The sequence below is a fragment of the Leucopleurus acutus genome (genome assembly GCF_964270905.1).
Source record: "Leucopleurus acutus genome assembly, chromosome: 14".
NCBI classification, from domain to species: domain Eukaryota; kingdom Metazoa; phylum Chordata; class Mammalia; order Artiodactyla; family Delphinidae; genus Leucopleurus; species Leucopleurus acutus.
This window is the reverse complement of record NC_139156.1, coordinates 38053041-38070072: the sequence shown is the minus strand read 5'-3', so window position 1 is coordinate 38070072 and position 17032 is coordinate 38053041. Positions and strand designations below refer to the sequence as shown.

At 41.5% G+C, this 17032-nt stretch overlaps 1 protein-coding gene across 4 annotated transcripts in view; it reads left to right on the top strand.

The window, feature by feature from the left end:
• The first annotated feature begins 16177 nt into the window (after window positions 1–16177).
• The window catches only part of PAPSS2 (3'-phosphoadenosine 5'-phosphosulfate synthase 2), a 79731-nt gene continuing 78876 nt past the window's right edge, over window positions 16178–17032 (top strand). For 2 of the 4 annotated variants that reach the window (XM_082854005.1, XM_082854004.1), the window contains exon 1: window positions 16179–16344. Coding sequence is in view for 1 of the 4 variants with exons in the window: in XM_082854006.1 (XP_082710132.1) it covers window positions 16315–16344 (30 nt within the window). In the remaining 3 variants the exon portion in view is untranslated. Of the gene's footprint in view, window positions 16345–17032 lie in introns of all 4 variants that reach the window. The other 2 variants (XM_082854003.1, XM_082854006.1) reach the window with 2 other exon arrangements.

Below are 17032 nucleotides of genomic sequence, written 5' to 3'. Positions count from 1 at the left end.
CGCTTGAAAACATTTTAAAAGAATACCTTTTAAAGCTTTAAGATAAAAAATTATTGATAGTCTCCAAAGCCACTCAGGTTCCTCTTTTCACTTATGCAGAATGACTTTTCTACTAACAACTCCAAGGTAGTGAACATTGTTGTTTAATACTTTTTATTAAAAGGGTATTTCATGGACTTCCCTTGTGGTCCAGTGGTTAAGACTCCACTCTTCCAACGCAGGGGGCGGGGGTTCTATCCCTGGTCGGGGAACTAAGATCCCACTTGCCGTGAGGTATGGCCAAAAAATAATAAATAAAATAAATGAAAAGAATTTTTTAAAAAAGAGTATTTCATGCACAGGCATGGGAGGGGTTGCATGCATAGCCAGATTCTCTGGATTTGAATCCTGACTCTGCCATTTACGTAGGTACTTAACTTCTTTGTGCCTCATTTCCTCTTCTAAAACAAAGAACATAGCAATATTACCTGCTTTATTGGTTGTCCTGAAGGTTAAGTAAGTTAATATATATGTACAGCACTTAGGATAGTGTCAAGTGCTATGTGCATTAGCTTCATTGTCATGACTTAGCCAACTGGGCGTTGGGCCTAAAACAACAAATTAATCTTAACAACTCAACCTCACTTTTTTTGCACCACGTTGGGAATTTGTATTTGTAAAAAAAAACCCAATAATTAGACCATCAATGTGTTTAGCTAATGCTTTCTCATCAGAATTCTAATATGAAAAAAGGTGTCTATGGCCAAACGGATTAAGGAATAGAATGGACTAAGTTTGAGAATGTTTTTTTTTAGGCAGGGAAGTTTACAGAATCCCACAGATGATTTTTTTCCATACTTACTTGGAAAATGTCCTATGAATTAGTTTGAGACCTTCATAACTCCACCATTTTGGGAAATGTTTGTATCTGGTGTGAATCTGCTACCTAAGTCAACATCGCTGAGCTCGTCATGTGACAAATGAGGTAAAATAATTGCTTCCTATTAGAATAGTGTTTAAAGATTTTAGATATAATAATTTCGAACTCCTATTACACATAGGGGCTTTTTATGTTGCAAGTACATACATGTTCAGCTTATTAGCATTTTATTTTTGGTTCTATTCAAAAAACATTCCCAAGATGGCTGGCTCATTTTAATGGAGACAAAAATTTCACATACCAGTGTGAACAGAGAAGTGAGTAGTGAGTATGGGTGGAAAGCATTTAATAATTGACTGAGATAGGAGGACAAGATTCTCATTTTGTTAAAGCCCTCTTTGCACTTCATGATGCAGTAACATTTTGGGATGGAATGAATATTGTTGATATCACAACTCCTTTGGGTGCTTTCACTCATCTGTTTTTTCTATAAGGCTTACTCTGAATATGAAGTGATACAGTATTTATGCTGCAAGTCTGAAATAATACCATTCTTTTCAACTACTTAAAAATATGGAAATATCTTTTGTTCAGAACTCAGAATACGTGAGAGTGATATATTTCATCCAGAAAGAAAAAAAATTCAATGTTCTAATCCCCACATTTGAAAAAACTTGTTGTTTTTCTGAAAGGACCATGCAAATAAAATTACAAGGAATGCAGGTATAGTTATAACTGAGTTAACAATTTACCCAAGAGGCAAAGAGGGGTAAGTTGCTTTGAAATTTCATGGATCTGAGATAGTGATCTGATGCATTGCTAACCGTTAGAACTGAAGTATGTTATTGTTTCAAGCCACTGAGGCCGTGGCAATGGAGTGAAGAGGGAGCACAGGTCTGGGCTGGAATCCCAGCTGAGGATGGTGGGTCTGTTTGACTATAGAAATGGGCAAATGCTATAATCAAGGCTTGCTTTGTTTGTCCAGAGCAGAGGTCAGGAACCTTTTTCGGTAAAGTATCAGAGAATAAATATTTTAGGTTTACAGGCCGTACAATCTCTGTTGCAACCACTCCATTCTGCCACTATAGTCAAAAGCAGACCTAGAAAATATATAAGTGAATGACTGTGGGTGGGTTTCAATAAAACTTTACTTACATATACCAAAATTTGAGTCTCATATAATTTTTTACATTGCAAAATGTTATTATTCTTTTGATTATTTTCAACTATTTTAAATTATAAAAACCATTCCTAGTTTGGGCCATACAAAAATATGTAGGCCATATTTTGCTGATTTCCAGTCTAGATTTAAGATAATAATGGTGAAAATTTTAATAATGAATATTAAACTTAAAAATTAGTCATGTTTGTAGGAGTTGATTGGTGTCTTGTGGGGCTGAGGTGAAAGGACACTTTGCTAACATTCAGAGCTTCTGATCTGAGAGTCTGCTGCGTGATGGAAAAGTCTCCTGGAATTTCTTTGAGATGCACACTGCAGCTCCAGCAGCCTGGCATCAGAGGTCCTTTGTTCCCTGCTCCAGAGAATCTGATATTCTTGTGACAGTTTTTCTGGGTCTGTGCTTCTACAGTGTCTGTGCTTCTTTACCTCAAACCTCTACTTCCTCGTGAATTCCATTGCTTAATGGCAACTGCTTAATGGCTTTTCTTGGTTTTTCTTTCCACTTCTGCTGCCAATACTGAATTCCTCTCTGTCTCACATTTAAATTTTTGCCTTCTCCAAATTAGGAGCAGTTGCCTGGCCCTGTCCCGGGCTGCACAGTTCTGGGTGTGCAGGCACGTTGTACCTAAAGTTTCCACATGGTCCTTTTTTTCTGAGCATGGGCAGAGCTCAGGGCCATCCTTATGCTCCTTCACTATTAATTCCAATTATAATATCTCTTTCTCATTAAAAAATGGTCACATGCTCACATGCTTTTTAATCATTCCCCTTTCTTTTTTGTCTCTTTCTACCTCTTCTTTTCATTTTAGACTCCAAATAACAAAATAAAATATGACTCTTAACCAAGAGAGTGATAGCAAGGAATACTGCTAGTGATACACTTTTTATTATTATTATTTTTTTTTTACTGAAGTATAGTTGATTTACAATGTTGTGTTAATTACTGCTGTATAGCAAAGTCATTTAGTTATACATATATATACATTCTTTTTTGTATATTTTTCATTATGGTTTATCATAGGATATTGAATATAGTTCTCTGTGCTATACAGTAGGACCTTGTTGTTTATCCATTCCATAGATAAAAGCTTACATCTGCTAACACCAACCTCCCACTCCATCCCTCCTCCAATGCCCTCCCGCTTGGCAACCATCAGTCTGTTCTCTATGTCTATGATTCTGTTTCATAGATAGGTTCATTTGAGTCATATTTTAGATTCCACATATAAGTGATATCATATGGTATTTGTCTTTATTTTTCTGACTTACTTCACTTAGTATGATCGTCTCTAGTTGCAGCCGTGTTGCTGCAAATGGCATTATTTTGTTCTTTTTTATGGAGGAGTAGTATTCCATTGTACATATGTACCACATCTTCTTTATCCATTCATCTGTCGATGGACATTTAGGTTGTTTCCATGTCTTGGCTATTGTGAATAGTGCTGCTATGAACATAGGGGTGCATGTATCTTTTTGAATTATAGTTTTGTCTGGATATATGCCCAGGAGTGGGATTGCTGGGTCATATGGTAGCTCTATTTTTAGTTTTCTGAGGAACCTTCATACTGTTTTCCAAAGTGGCTGTACCAACTTACATTCCCACCAACAGTGTAGGAGGGTTTCCTTTTCTTCACAACTTCTCCAGCATTTGTTATTTGTGGACATTTTAAAAAATATAAATTTATTTATTTATTTATGGCTGCATTGAGTCTTCGTTGCTGCACACGGGCTTTCTCTAGTTGCAAGAGTAGTGGGGGCTTCTCTTCATCACACTGAGCGGGCTTCTCATTGCAGTGCCTTCTCTTGTTGCACAGCATGGGCTCTAGGCATGCAGGCTTCAGTAGTTGTGGCACGCAGGCTCAGTAGTTGTGGCTCATGGGCTCTAGAGTGCAGGCTCAATGGTTGTGGTGCACCGGCTTAGTTACTCCGCGGCATGTGGGATCTTCCCTGACCAGGGATCGAAACCATGTCCCCTGCATTGGCAGGTGGGTTCTTAAACACTGGGAAGTCCTGTGGACTTTTTAATGATGGCCATTCTGACTGGTGTGAGGTGATACCTCACTGTAGTTTTGATTTGCATTTCTCTAATAATTAGTGAAGTTGAGCATTTCTTCATGTGCCTGTTGACCATCTGTATATCTTTGGCAAAATGTCTATTTAGATCTTCTGCCCATTTTTGGATAGGGTTGTTTGTTCTTTTGTTGTTGAGCTATATGAGCTGTTTGTATATGTTAGAAATTAAGCCCTTGTTGGTCGCATCATTTGCAAATATTTTCTCCCATTCTGTAGATTGTCTTTTCATTTTGTTTATGCTTTCCTTTGCTGTGCTAAAGCTTGTAAATTTGATACACTTTTATTAATTTTTAAATTTTGAAATAAATTTAGACTTACAGAAAGATTGTAAAAATTAGTGCAGAGAGTTCCCATGTATTCCTAACCCAGCTTCCTCTAATGTTACTATCTTATATAACCATAATACAATTATCAGAACTAAGAAATTAACATTGGTTATATCTAAATAAAAAGAGAGAGAGACAGAGACAGAGGGAAAGAGACCAGAGAGCTCTCTCTCTACACACACACACACACACACACACACACACGTGCGTGCGCACACACACACACACACACACATCCCAAAGAAAAGCCCTGTGAGGACACGGCATGAAGCCAAGAAGAGAGCCCTCACCAGAAACTGCACCCAACTGGACCTTGATCTTGCCCTTTCCAGCTTCCAGAACTGTGAGAAAATACATTTCTGTTGTTTAAGCCACACACACAAAAGAAAAGAAAAGAAAAGACAGAAAAGAAAAAAAGAAATTAACACTGGTACAAAAACTATTGACTTTATTAGGATTTCATTAGTTTTTTGACAAATGTCCTTTTGGTGTTTCAGGATCCAATTGAGGATCCCACATATCATTCACTGGTCATAGCTCCTGTATAGGTGTCCTATGCTGTGTAACAAATTACCACAAATTTAGTAACTTAACACATATTTATTACCTCACAGGCTGCTTATAGGAGTCATGGCTTAGCTGGGTCTCTGCTTAGAGTCTCACAAGGCTGCAATTAAGTTATCGTTAAGGCCTGGGTTTTTATCTGGAGGTTCAACTGGGAAAGAATCCTCTTCTCAACTCCCTCAAGTTGTTAGCAGAATTCATTTTCTTGTGGTTGTAGGATTCATGGCAGCTGGCTTCTTCAAAGCCAGAAAAATAGAGAGAGACTCCATTGCAAGACAGAGGCTGCATTTGTATATAATCACAGGGACGTAGCCAGAATCACATACCTCCCATCACTTTTACCACATCCCACTGGTTAGAAATAAGTCACAGGTCCTGCCCACACTCAAGGGGAGGGGATTACACGAAGGCATAAATACCAGAAAGAAAACTATGGCGCCACCTTGAAGTCTGTCCAACACATCTCCTTAGTCTCCTTCAATCTGTGATGGTTCCTCAATTTGTCCTTGTCATTCATGACCTTGACCCTTTAGAAGAGTACTGATCAGTTATTTTGTAGAATGGTCTCAATTGTGTTTGTCTGATGTTTCCTCGTTAGACTGAGATTATGGATTTTTAGCAAGAATACCACAGAAGCAATATGCCCTTTTCACTGCATCAGATGAGGAGGTACACGATGTTGATGTTTTATTGCTTGTTATGATAACTTAGATCATATGGTTAAAGTGGTGTCTACTGGATTTGTCCACTGTAAAATTACTAATTTTTCCCACTTTTAATTAATAAATATCTTGGGATGTAAACTTTGAGACTATACAAATATCTTATTTTCCCCTTGAATTTCCAAACACTAATTTAAGCATTCTTTGGGGGATTTGTCTGCAACAATTATTATTGTGATGTTCCAATGGTGATTTACTGTTTCCTTCATTCTTTATACATTTATTATTTGGAATCTCTCTGAAAGAAAGGTTTGCCTCTTCTCCCCCATTTACTTATCCAATAATTTGTTTATGTTAGTATGGGCTCTTAGATATTTATTTTTTCCTATGAGTTATAATCTAACACTATCATAGATTTTGTGGCTCAAATTGTTCCAGCATTGTCCATTAGGAGTTCTATCAAGTGGTTCCCATGTCTTTTTTTTTTTTTAAACATCTTTATTGGGGTATAATTGCTTTCCCATGTCTTTTTAACATGCCCTTTTCTTTCTGTCTCCTTCCTTCCCTCCCTCCCTCCCTCCCTCCCTCTCCCTCTTTCTTTCTTTCTCCCTCCTTCCTTCCTTCCTTCTTTCCCCCCTCCCTTCCTCCCTTCCTTCCCTCCTTCCTTTCTTTCCTTCTTTCTGTTCTTCTTTTAGCACTTCCTTACTTTCTGGCACCACAGATGCTCCAGCCTCATTTTGTATACTTTCTGCCTCAGCTCTGGATTCAACCACTTCTCCAAGGAGCCCTGGTTCCTTTTATTGGAGAATGATTATTTAGAAATCAAGATCTGGGCACTAGGTGTACTCATTGCTACTGTAATGCCATTGCTTTTAGACCCTCTCACTGGACAGAGCTAGGAAATATAAGCATGTATACTAACACATTTATATACACATATCTATATTTCTATATCTACCTATCTGTATATATATTAAAAGCCTGTGAGTTCATGCTAATATCTCTGATTCCAACCCAGCCCTAGCAGGTCCATCCTAGCTTTCCCGGCTCCTCATTTGTAATTTTTTTCACTAACAGTGAGAAAGCTGGCTCTTATTACCCATAATATATTTACCTATTTGTTCAAACTTAATACACATATACAATAGTCTCAGAATTGCTAACCCATATCCCTGTGAGAAACAAATTTACAAACTAGAGAACGGTGTTTGCATACAGTTCTTTTTGTCTTTAGCTTTACAGTGGGCAGTCAAAATGCTCTTTTCTAATGTAACATAGGTTAGTTCTTTGCCACTGTCTTCAGTGTGGTCATGTTATTCATTTATAACACATTTATGTTCATATTTTACCATTTGTATTTTATTTTGGATTTCCCCCACATACAGTTTTTTTGTTGGTCTGTTTGTTTGTTTTTAGTTCACATTCAGTAAAATTTACTCTTTGCAGTATACAGCTCTATAGGTTTGACAAATGCCCAGTCAGGTGTCTGCCTCCACAGTCATGGGACAGAACTATTAGGACAGTTCCATTGCCCCCTAAACCCACCCGTACTGCCCGTTAGAAATCAAACTCTTCTCCCAACCTCAACCCCTGGCAACCACTGATCTGTTTTTTAATCCCTGGAGTTTTGCCTTTTCCAAAATGTCATTTAAGCAGAATCGTGAAATATTTGGCGGGGGGGTCTGGCTTTTTTCAGTTAGCAAAATATTTTTGAAATCCTCCTATGGTATGTTGTTTTATGAATCAGCAGTTTCTTCCTTTTCATTGCTGAGTACTATGCCATCATATGGATGCACCACTAAAAGGTAGTACATCCATTCACCAATTTATTCATTCACCATTTGAAAGGTAGCTAGATGGTTCCCAGTTTGGGGTGATTAGGAATAAGGCTGCTATAAACATCCATGTACAAGTTTTGGTGTGAACATAAATTTTCATTTCTTCTGTGTGAAACCTTAGGAATGGGATTGCTGGGTCCCATGGTAAGTGTATGGTGATATACCTTTTTTAAAAATAACAGTTTTGTTGAGATATAATTTACATACCATCATATGTATTATACAATTCAATGTTATTAGTACAATCACCACAGAGTTGTGCTACCATCACCAATTTCTAATTTTAGGACATTTTCACGCCCTGCAAAGAAACCCCATGCCCATTAGCAGCCACTCCCAGTCCCCTCTTCCCTCAGCCTAGGTCTGACTTCAGCCTAGGATTCTCTTGGTGCGCCCTGTACACATCTCTTTAATGGAGCTGACCCACCCTTGTATCACAGCTCAGAGAGCTGGTGGAAGACCATTTGCAAGTAAGAGCCCTGTCCAGGCTTGACCTTGCTTGGAAGCAACTTCCCCCTCCCCTGACTCCCCCAGAAGGATCCCTCAACCGGGCTCTGATTTCATTCTTTAAGTCCCTTGTTCCCAAAGTGTGGTCTGAATTATGTTTGTAAGGGGAAAAAAGGAATGTTGTTTTCTTACTTTAAGTAAATAACTAAATTTTAAAAAGTAACCAAGTGTAATAATGCATACCATTCCTCCCAAACAAGAATTATAGAAGGGGGTAGGGTGGGAAATTTCCTTTATAATTCCATAGGAATTACTTTACTGCATGTGTGAGATTCAAGAAGCCTAAATAGATGAGATACCATGTGCTAGAGAAGAAACTTGATCGTTGTATCAATTCTTCCCAAATTAATGCATAATTTATTTATTAACAATTCAATAGAAGCCCTATACAGTTTTAGGGAGCAGGGCAGGGAGGCTTAATAAAATAATTTAGTAATTAGTCTGGAAGAACAAATGACCAAAAAAGTTCCAAGTTATAATTTATAACTGATCTGCTTCTCATAGTGGCTCCCTGGTGGAGAATCATAAGGATTTATTACTCAACAATTGTAAGGGGACACCCCTGCCAGCTAACATTTTGCATCACGGAGGAAGCACCACACACCAGTAGAAGAAAGGATAGATTTTTCAATAAGTAATGTTAGAAAAAATGATATGGTGGGACAATATTTTCAAAATATTAACTGATTTTTATACCTAATATTCCCCTATCCTGGTTCTCTACCATTCGCGCAAGACCATTCTGGGCTCAGGATGGAAAGTAGAAAATATAACTGGGGTTTTCTCCCGGTTTTAAAGCCTAAAGTCCTTAAGAAAAAGAAAGAGCTCTGAATAAACAAAGCATCTGGGAGAAAAGCACTGAGGCCTAATTAAAACCCCTCAACCAGAATTAGAACTAAGTGATCTTATGGAAGAATTCCCAGGATGGGATTCAGGAATGTGTGATTTTATAAATGTAAATTTTGTGCACCGGTGGGCTAGATTAGTGGTTCCCTACCTGGCTGCAAAGTGGAATCACCCCCAGGGTTTAACATATTCAGAGCGGGCCCCATCCCAGAGATCTGTAGATTGAGAGGGAGAGAGGGAAGTCCAGGAACCTGAATTTTTTTTTTTTTTAAAGCTTCCAATGTGATTTTAATGATTATTCAGAGTTGAGAATTCCTGGTAAAGTCTATTTCCTTCTTTGTTAATCCTGTCAGACATTTTATTCACTGTAGTGGGATGGTTTTTAAGAATATTATCCAAGGTTATCTCCCCAACACACCCTTTTCTTCTCTTTCTACTTACTTTCAAAATTTCCTATAAAAAAATGAAAACATATGGGGGAGTTGGAAGACCTATATTTAAGGCAATGATCTCAGAACGTGGTCCCTGGATCAGCAGCAACAGCATCCCCTGGAAATTGGTTGGAAATGCAATCTACGCTACACCGCCAGGGTGAGAAACTCTGGGCATGGGGGAGGGGGAGCAGTCTGTAATTTCACACAAGTAATCTTGATGCAGCCTCAGTTTTGAGAACAAATGATTCTCTTAAAGTCAAACTTTGAGAACTTCTGATGCCTGGGACCCACCCCCAGATTTTGATTTAATGAGTCAGGTGTTTGGTGTCCTCAGATGGTTATAATATACAGTGAAGTTTGAGAGCCCTTGGGGCTTCAACAGAACTTCCCCCTGTTCAGAGCAGAATTTTCTTTCTAAACTAAAAGTGAAGAAAAGAAAAACAAGTGTGTGTAGGGGCTGGATTTAATGAAGAAAAGACAGTGTTTTAAGAATAGGGGGATTTCAAGGTTCAAGCCTAAGTTTGTTTCAGCAGTGCATATTAATAATTTGGGCCAATATTTATGATTTTATTATAATGGGACTGTTGCCCCATTTATCTTTAGGAGCCTAAGATTACCCCTATGATTATAGTTGTATTTTTAGTTTTTTGTTTTTGTTTTTTTTTTTCCGGTATGCGGGCCTCTCACTGTTGTGGCCTCTCCCGTTGCAGAGCACAGGCTCTGGACGCGCAGGCTCAGCGGCCATGGCTCACGGGCCCAGCCGCTCCGCGGCATGTGGGATCTTCCCGGACCGGGGCACGAACCCGCATCCCCTGCATCGGCAGGCGGACTCTCAACCACTGCGCCACCAGGGAAGCCCTATTTTTAGTATTTGATTATTAAAAATATTATATGAAGGTCAGGAAATGAATTTGATAACATTGTGCGTTTTATTCTTTACCGCAGCACTTAAATACATTTGAAAAATAGAAATATATATGTAGAACTATTACGTTTTAAGAAAATGCTTAGCATCCATAAAAACTTTCTTATAATACTTTCAGGAGGCCTGAGGCTCATAAGTTGGTGACTGTTAAGGATTTTTATACTTTTATCTAAAAGTCATGGAAAGAGCGAGACAGATTATATTGATTTTTTTTACTGCTTATCTTCCTATGATGTGACTATAATAAAACCCTTCCAGAAGGTTTGGGACCTACTAATAAATTATGTTCAACATATTATATTCCAGTTCTTTGCAAACTAGCCATCCATTTATGGTATCTATGATATTCCCTGATAATTATAATATTAATTTATTACATCACCATATTTCTCAGTTATGTTGAGAACACTTACCATGTAACCCCATATAAGCTGTTTCTAAATGAAACATTTCTGTCCTACAATTATAGCCAAATTTCTCAAATTATAACTCTAATTTCTTGGAATGTGTCATGTTTTGTGATATTTTCTCAATTTTAGGCCAAATATCACGATTTCCATTTCTTTCTTTTTGTTTTTTCATGTGGGATCTTCCCGGACCGGGGCACAAACTCCGTGTCCCCTGCATCGGCAGGCGGACTCTCAACCACTGTGCCACCAGGGAAGCCCTCTTTCTTCTTTGTTTTTCCTTCTCTCTTTCCTTTATTCCTTCTCTTCTTCCTTCCTTAAAACTATTGTCTTAAAATCTACTAAGTTTAGTTGGATTTTTCTAATAATTTAAATTTAAGTTAAATAATTTGTTAATTCAATAGTTAATAGTTAAATAATTTAAGTTTAGTTGGATATTTTTCTAATAATTTAAAGGCTCTAAGTGACATAGATCAAGTTATCTTCCACCTTGCTAAACATCTTTAAAAAGAACCTGTTGAAGACTGAAAATGCAGCCAATTAATAGACTCAAGTAATTGATTTGCCTGCCATTAAACAAATGCAACTTGTTTCCACTGAGGTTTGTTGAATTTTGGAGTGAATTTACCTAAATACCCTAAATGTTTCTATTTTGCAAAATGTGTGCACATACTGATAAATGCACTTCTTTTTAAACTAATACAAAGAGTAGACAAAAAACTATGTACTGGATTCCACCCGAGAAATGGCAGAGGAGCGTTACTTCTGCCAGGAAGTGTAGGCCTTTCCTCTGGTTGCCTAAGTTCTGTGGGCGGCCTTTTGGTAATTGGGTCAGAGTTGTGCAATCTGGCTGTCAGCAGCTTGTCTCTGCTGTACCTGGGTCTTCAGTGACAGGCTGAGGCACTTGAAGGAGGCACAGGGGATACCGGGGTAGGAAATGAATGCTTCATGCAGCTGGGAACATCAGTCCAGGCAGCCTGGACCATCAGTAGGGTCACAGATCACTCTCCTATCTAGCTTTCTTTTATCCTTGAAACGCAGGTTAAATTATCACCACCCATTGGAATCTCTTCGTAGTCATCACGTGTGCGCGCTTTCCCTATAACTTCGAATATCCCTTTATTCTGGCACTTAATCACATTCCCCTGGAATTGTTTGTGTACGTATCCATCTCCTTCACCTCAGGACGGTGACTTCTCATCTTTGGACACAGCAAATGTCTCTATGACTAATGAGTAAATACAAGGCCAGCCACATGGCTAATGCACCCCGATGAGCATAAAGAGAACATGCAAAATCACGTCGCTGCCTGATTGTACATGGCACGTCCTCTGTTACAGCCTTCAGCCTTCCCCCACTCTTCCGTTGTATCTCCTAAACTCAGCAATACAGATACTTATAATTTTCTGAACACACCGTGTTATTTCATGCGGCTCTCTGCCTTTACATTTTTGAATTTACACATACCCTCACTCTATGGAGAGGAAGGCTGGCAGAACCCTACCCTTCTTTCAAGTCTTAGTTTATGTATAATATTCCCCAAGAAAAAACCTGACATCTCTCTCCACTCTCACTCCTTGAACTCTGTGCTCCCACAAAATCCTTCCTTTTAACTGACTGGCCAGTTTAATCCACGCTCTCCATTTCTTCTGGAAAAGATGACTGATGCCCACAGCACACTCGGCGTTCTTTGACAGTAGGACACACTGGAATGCCCACACACTTTAGCACCTCCACTCCCTACGCTGGATGCTTACTGAGATCCATTGTGTTTATTTCCAAACCTATTTATATAAGCCACTTGTACCTATTAGTGTAACTAAGTAATTTAGTTAGATATGACTTAAGTGAATAGCATATGAGTGGGAAAAAAGAGTTGTGTTTTCCATGAGAATAGATGGATGCTTTGGAAAGACCCTTAATTTTTAACTCTATAAAATATCAAACTGGAAATTGTTGAAGTTGCCTATGAAAGTGGTTTTTGGAACTCCCACCAGTGTACCCATACCACAAGAGAAGCCTTTAGCCCTACATCAAAGATTAATGAAGTGCATGTGTTTAAGTCAAAATAAAATATCTAAGGTATGCATGTATCATTTTTACCTGTCCTAGTAATATATTGTAATGTACTGGGGTGGGGTTGGGAGGAAGAGACTGTCTCCTTCACTAGATTGTTTCTTGAAGGCAGGGACCATGTCTTGCTTGTCTTGGTAGTACCTGTGTCTGAGAATGGGAAGAATATTTGAATCCTAGAGGACTTTCTCTAAGGACTTCTTGACCCAAGGAAATGCTACACTTATTTCTGTACACGGGGTTTCAACAGTTAGGTCCCTTTTATGAATTACAGCCACTAGGGGGCAATGCAACTGCATTCCTTTGGAACGGCCAATCCAGGGAAGATGCCTCCAAACTAGATCCCCTAAAATGTGATAAGCCTCCCTAAAGTGTATTGGGGAACCTGCGGCATAAACATCTCATCAACACCGTCATTCTTTGTATACGTGTTTCCCTGTTTATTTGGGGAAGCTGACTCCATTTTTTCTAAACAATGAAAGGACCAAGTAGTAATCACCACCTTATTAAGTTAGTTATTATAGCTGAACCAATTCCTGGAAGGAAGAAAACAAAAGAAAATCAGGAAGAAAATTTTGAAACCCTCATGCAAATGTTGCGAGTAGTATCAAGGATTGTAAATTGGTACAGTGCAGGCCACAGTGTCTTACAGTGGAGTCTCAGAGGAAACACTACTGAGAAAGTTATGGAGAGTGTGTCCAGATGACTGAACAGATCTCAACCCTTCCTTCCTTCCCCTAAATGAGTCTCCTCCCAGTTCTGATGTTCTAGATTCATAGACTTCAAAAATTAAGCTGCTGGGCTTCCCTGGTGGCACAGTGGTTGAGAGTCCGCCTGCCAATGCAGGGGACACGGATTCGTGCCCTGGTCCAGGAAGATCCCACATGCCGTGGAGCAGCTGGGCCCTTGAGCCATGGCCGCTAAGCCTGCGCGTCCGGAGCCTGTGCTCTGCAACGGGAGAGGCCACAACAGTGAGAGGCCCGCGTACCGAGAAAAAAAACCAAAAGACAAAAAACAAAAATTAAGCTGCTAGTTGCTCATATCTTTTCAGAAGGAATGTCCTCTCCTAGGAGTAAGAGGGTAGTGAGAGGAAAAAGAATTCCAAACGTCACCTTTAAAAGAAAGACCCTGGGAAAATAAAAAAGAAAGATTATTTTACTTTTCAGTGAGTTGCCATGCTGAATTACAACTAAACTGATGATCTGTGAAGTTAAGGGATCTTAAACATCGCGGTTTGAGTCCAAGGGAGCTGAGGCCTCCTATTTCACACGTCTTTGAAAGTAATGAAAGAATATCTGTTCCAAAGTACTCTGTTTGAGAATTAATTAAATCTAAAACAAGATAAACAGTCCAGTTTGCAATTATCATGGGGGTTTTGAAGTAGTTGAACTAGAGGCTGAGTGATTCACTGCATCTGGGGAGCTGACTGACCTGGGTTTGAGTCTCAGCACCGCCCCTAACTAGTGAGGAGGGTCAGATTACCTCTCCTCTCTCAGCACCAGTTTTGCATTGCCCATCTGTGAAATACAGGGAGAGGGAAACTGGACAAACGATCGCAAAACCTCCCCCAGGTCTAAACAGTCATATATTTCTTTTCCAGGAAGTTGCCCTTATGGATTTGCCCTTAACATCCTTCTGTTTCAGCTTTTAAAGAAGCAATATGAAAAAAAAACAATCATGCAAATTGCTATTTCTCTATCAACACTTAATTTACCTTTTCTCTTAGGGCAGAATCTGGCAGGGTTCAAAATATGGCTGGAACTGATACAAGTGGATTTTTCCAATAAAATTAGAATGGGATGTTACTGTTTAAACCCCCCAAATTCAAAACATGCTAGTTTGTGTGCAGAACAGAAACTCAAACCCAGCATTTGCCCTCTAGCTGCTCATATCTGAAGGGAATGGTGGCAGCTTACTTCAAATGAGTAAGAAAATAAATATACTGATATTTCAAGACTGGACAAACATGTAGGCTGCCTTTTAAGTTTCTGACTCCTGATTTATTTATTTTTTTCCCAACTTCCCATGGAGAAAGGCGATCAATGAATGGATATTCAGATCTTTAGTGTCTGTCTGGAAAGCTGACAGTCTTCCAGAAATACAATTAGATATGAAAGAAAAGTTCCAATCCTCACTTCCTTAGGCTATCACTTCAGCCTTTTCACAGAAGGAAGACCAAAGTTGGAATGGGCAGTGTGGCCCTTGGGCATCTTCATGGTTCTTTTGTACTATCCTATTGATCTGTTTGTCACATTGTGCAAGGAATTAAGGTACAGAGGAGTGTGAAGCCTTGTGACTGCCCTCAAGGTGCTGTCACTAACCATAGCTTCTCCTTCCTTACTTTTGCTTGTCCCAGACATTTGAGTTAAAAGAGTTGCCCTCTGACAAAACCTTGGAGCCCTAAGGTGTAGTCCATAAGCCTTGTCAACTTGGGCCTCCTCTTACTTTTTTGCCTCAGGGCCCATCCTGCCTACTCAACTTTGTGAGTCGGAGCAGTGCCTCAGCTGGCCCATCTGTAACAGGAGGAAAATATTGTGAGCTCCAAAGGAGTGAATGCATGTAAACCCCTTAGTCCCGTGAATGGTGCATAAGGTGCAGGCAGGCGCTGCGCCTCCTGATTTCTTCTCTTTTTTTTTTTTTTGCGGTAAGTGGGCCTCTGACTGTTGTGGCGTTTCCCGTTGCGGAGCACAGGCTCCGGACGCGCAGGCTCACGGGCCATGGCTCACGGGCCCAGCCGCTCCGCGGCATGTGGGATCTTCCCGGACTGGGGCACAAACCCGTGTCCCCTGCATCGGCAGGCGTACTCTCAACCACTGCGCTACCAGGGAAGCCCTTCTTCTTCTTCTTGATCATCATCATCATCATTGATGCTGATGCTGGTGTAGAAAGCCTGGACTGTGGAGGCTGACGGCCTGGGTTTGAATCCCCTCACTTGGAAGATAATCTTGAGAAAGTCTGAAAGCCTCAACTGCTTCATGGGAGAAAGTAGGACTCGATGCCTGGGTCAGGGGCCACAGGAGGCTGAAGGCAAAGGTCAGCAGAGTGCAGAGAGAGGACCAAAAAATGTCAACCGTGGCTGTTATTACCGCAAATGAAGACAAGCTGGGCATCGGTGCCCACTAAGGACCATGCCGACAAGCCTGGCAGTTTCAAGCTGGTCCCAGAGGCAGGAAGCCTTCCTTGGAGAGGTGCGGGGGTGGGAGGTGGGGGAAGCTCAGGCAGCCACTGGGAGTGGGAACGCGGACAGCGAACTTGACCTCCGACTGCACGCGGGGCGTGTCCATCCGAGCCCCCGGCTGTAAGGTCCTGCCTCCGACCCGGGCTGGCGGAGCCGCTCCGGGGCGTAGGGGGCCGGACCCGGGACCCCGCCCAGGAGGCGGCCGGGTCCCCTGGGTTGGGCGCTGCTGGCGGAGCCGACGGGGCGGAGAGGAGCACGGCGGGAGGAGGAGGGGGAGGGGGCTGGTCAAGGGAAGTGCGACGTGTCTGTGGAGCCTTTTTATACCTCCTTCTCGGGAGTCCGGCAGTAGCCACTGCCGCCGCCACCGAGCGTCCTAGCGCTTCCGCTCCCAGGAGCTGGGCTCCGAGTTCCAGCGCGCAGGGCCCCGCCGCAGCCAGCCAGCATGTCGTCCGGGGTCAAGAAACAGAAGACGGTAGGCTTCGAGTCTCCTGCCTTCCTACTCCGCTCCAACCCCGGGACGCTCGGAGGCGAGCAGCCCCGGCGCCGAGGCTGGGGCGCGGGGAGGAGGAAGAGGAGGAGGAGGGAAGCAGGAGGGCGAGGCTCGGCCGGGACTCCCGGGGCAGCCCTTGTCGGGCAGCCCCTTCCCGCCCCGCGTCTCTGGGAACCTGCGCCCCGTGGGGTCGTCACGGCCGGGACAGACCTCCGGAGCTGGCAGAGTGGGTCCCAGTTAAGAGAAAGGACCAGAGATGGGAAATTTCCTTTCTTCTCCAAGAGGTTTTCCAGACCCATCTTTTCTTCTGAATGAGCTCCGCGCGGGTCCAGCGGGTGGTGGGCTGAGGGAACTCGGTCCTGCCAGGTTTGGTCGCGGGGCACACGTCAGTGAGTCATTGGGGTTTTGTCCACGGAAACTCCTTGGAGTGGACTTTCATGACAGACATTCATAAAGGAAACTACGACCATCTAGACGTAAGGGAGGAAATTGCATTTCTACACTGGCAGGACTCTAGCTTGATTCAGCTCCCTGTTGGAATCGGGTGGCACCTCAGGTTCAGTTATGGGGGGCCCCTCAGCTTGGTGGAGTGAGATGAGGGGACTGTTTTCAGGAGGCTCAATCTTATCCAGGATTAATCTGGGCCATCCTATTGTGGGAAATAGAGGGT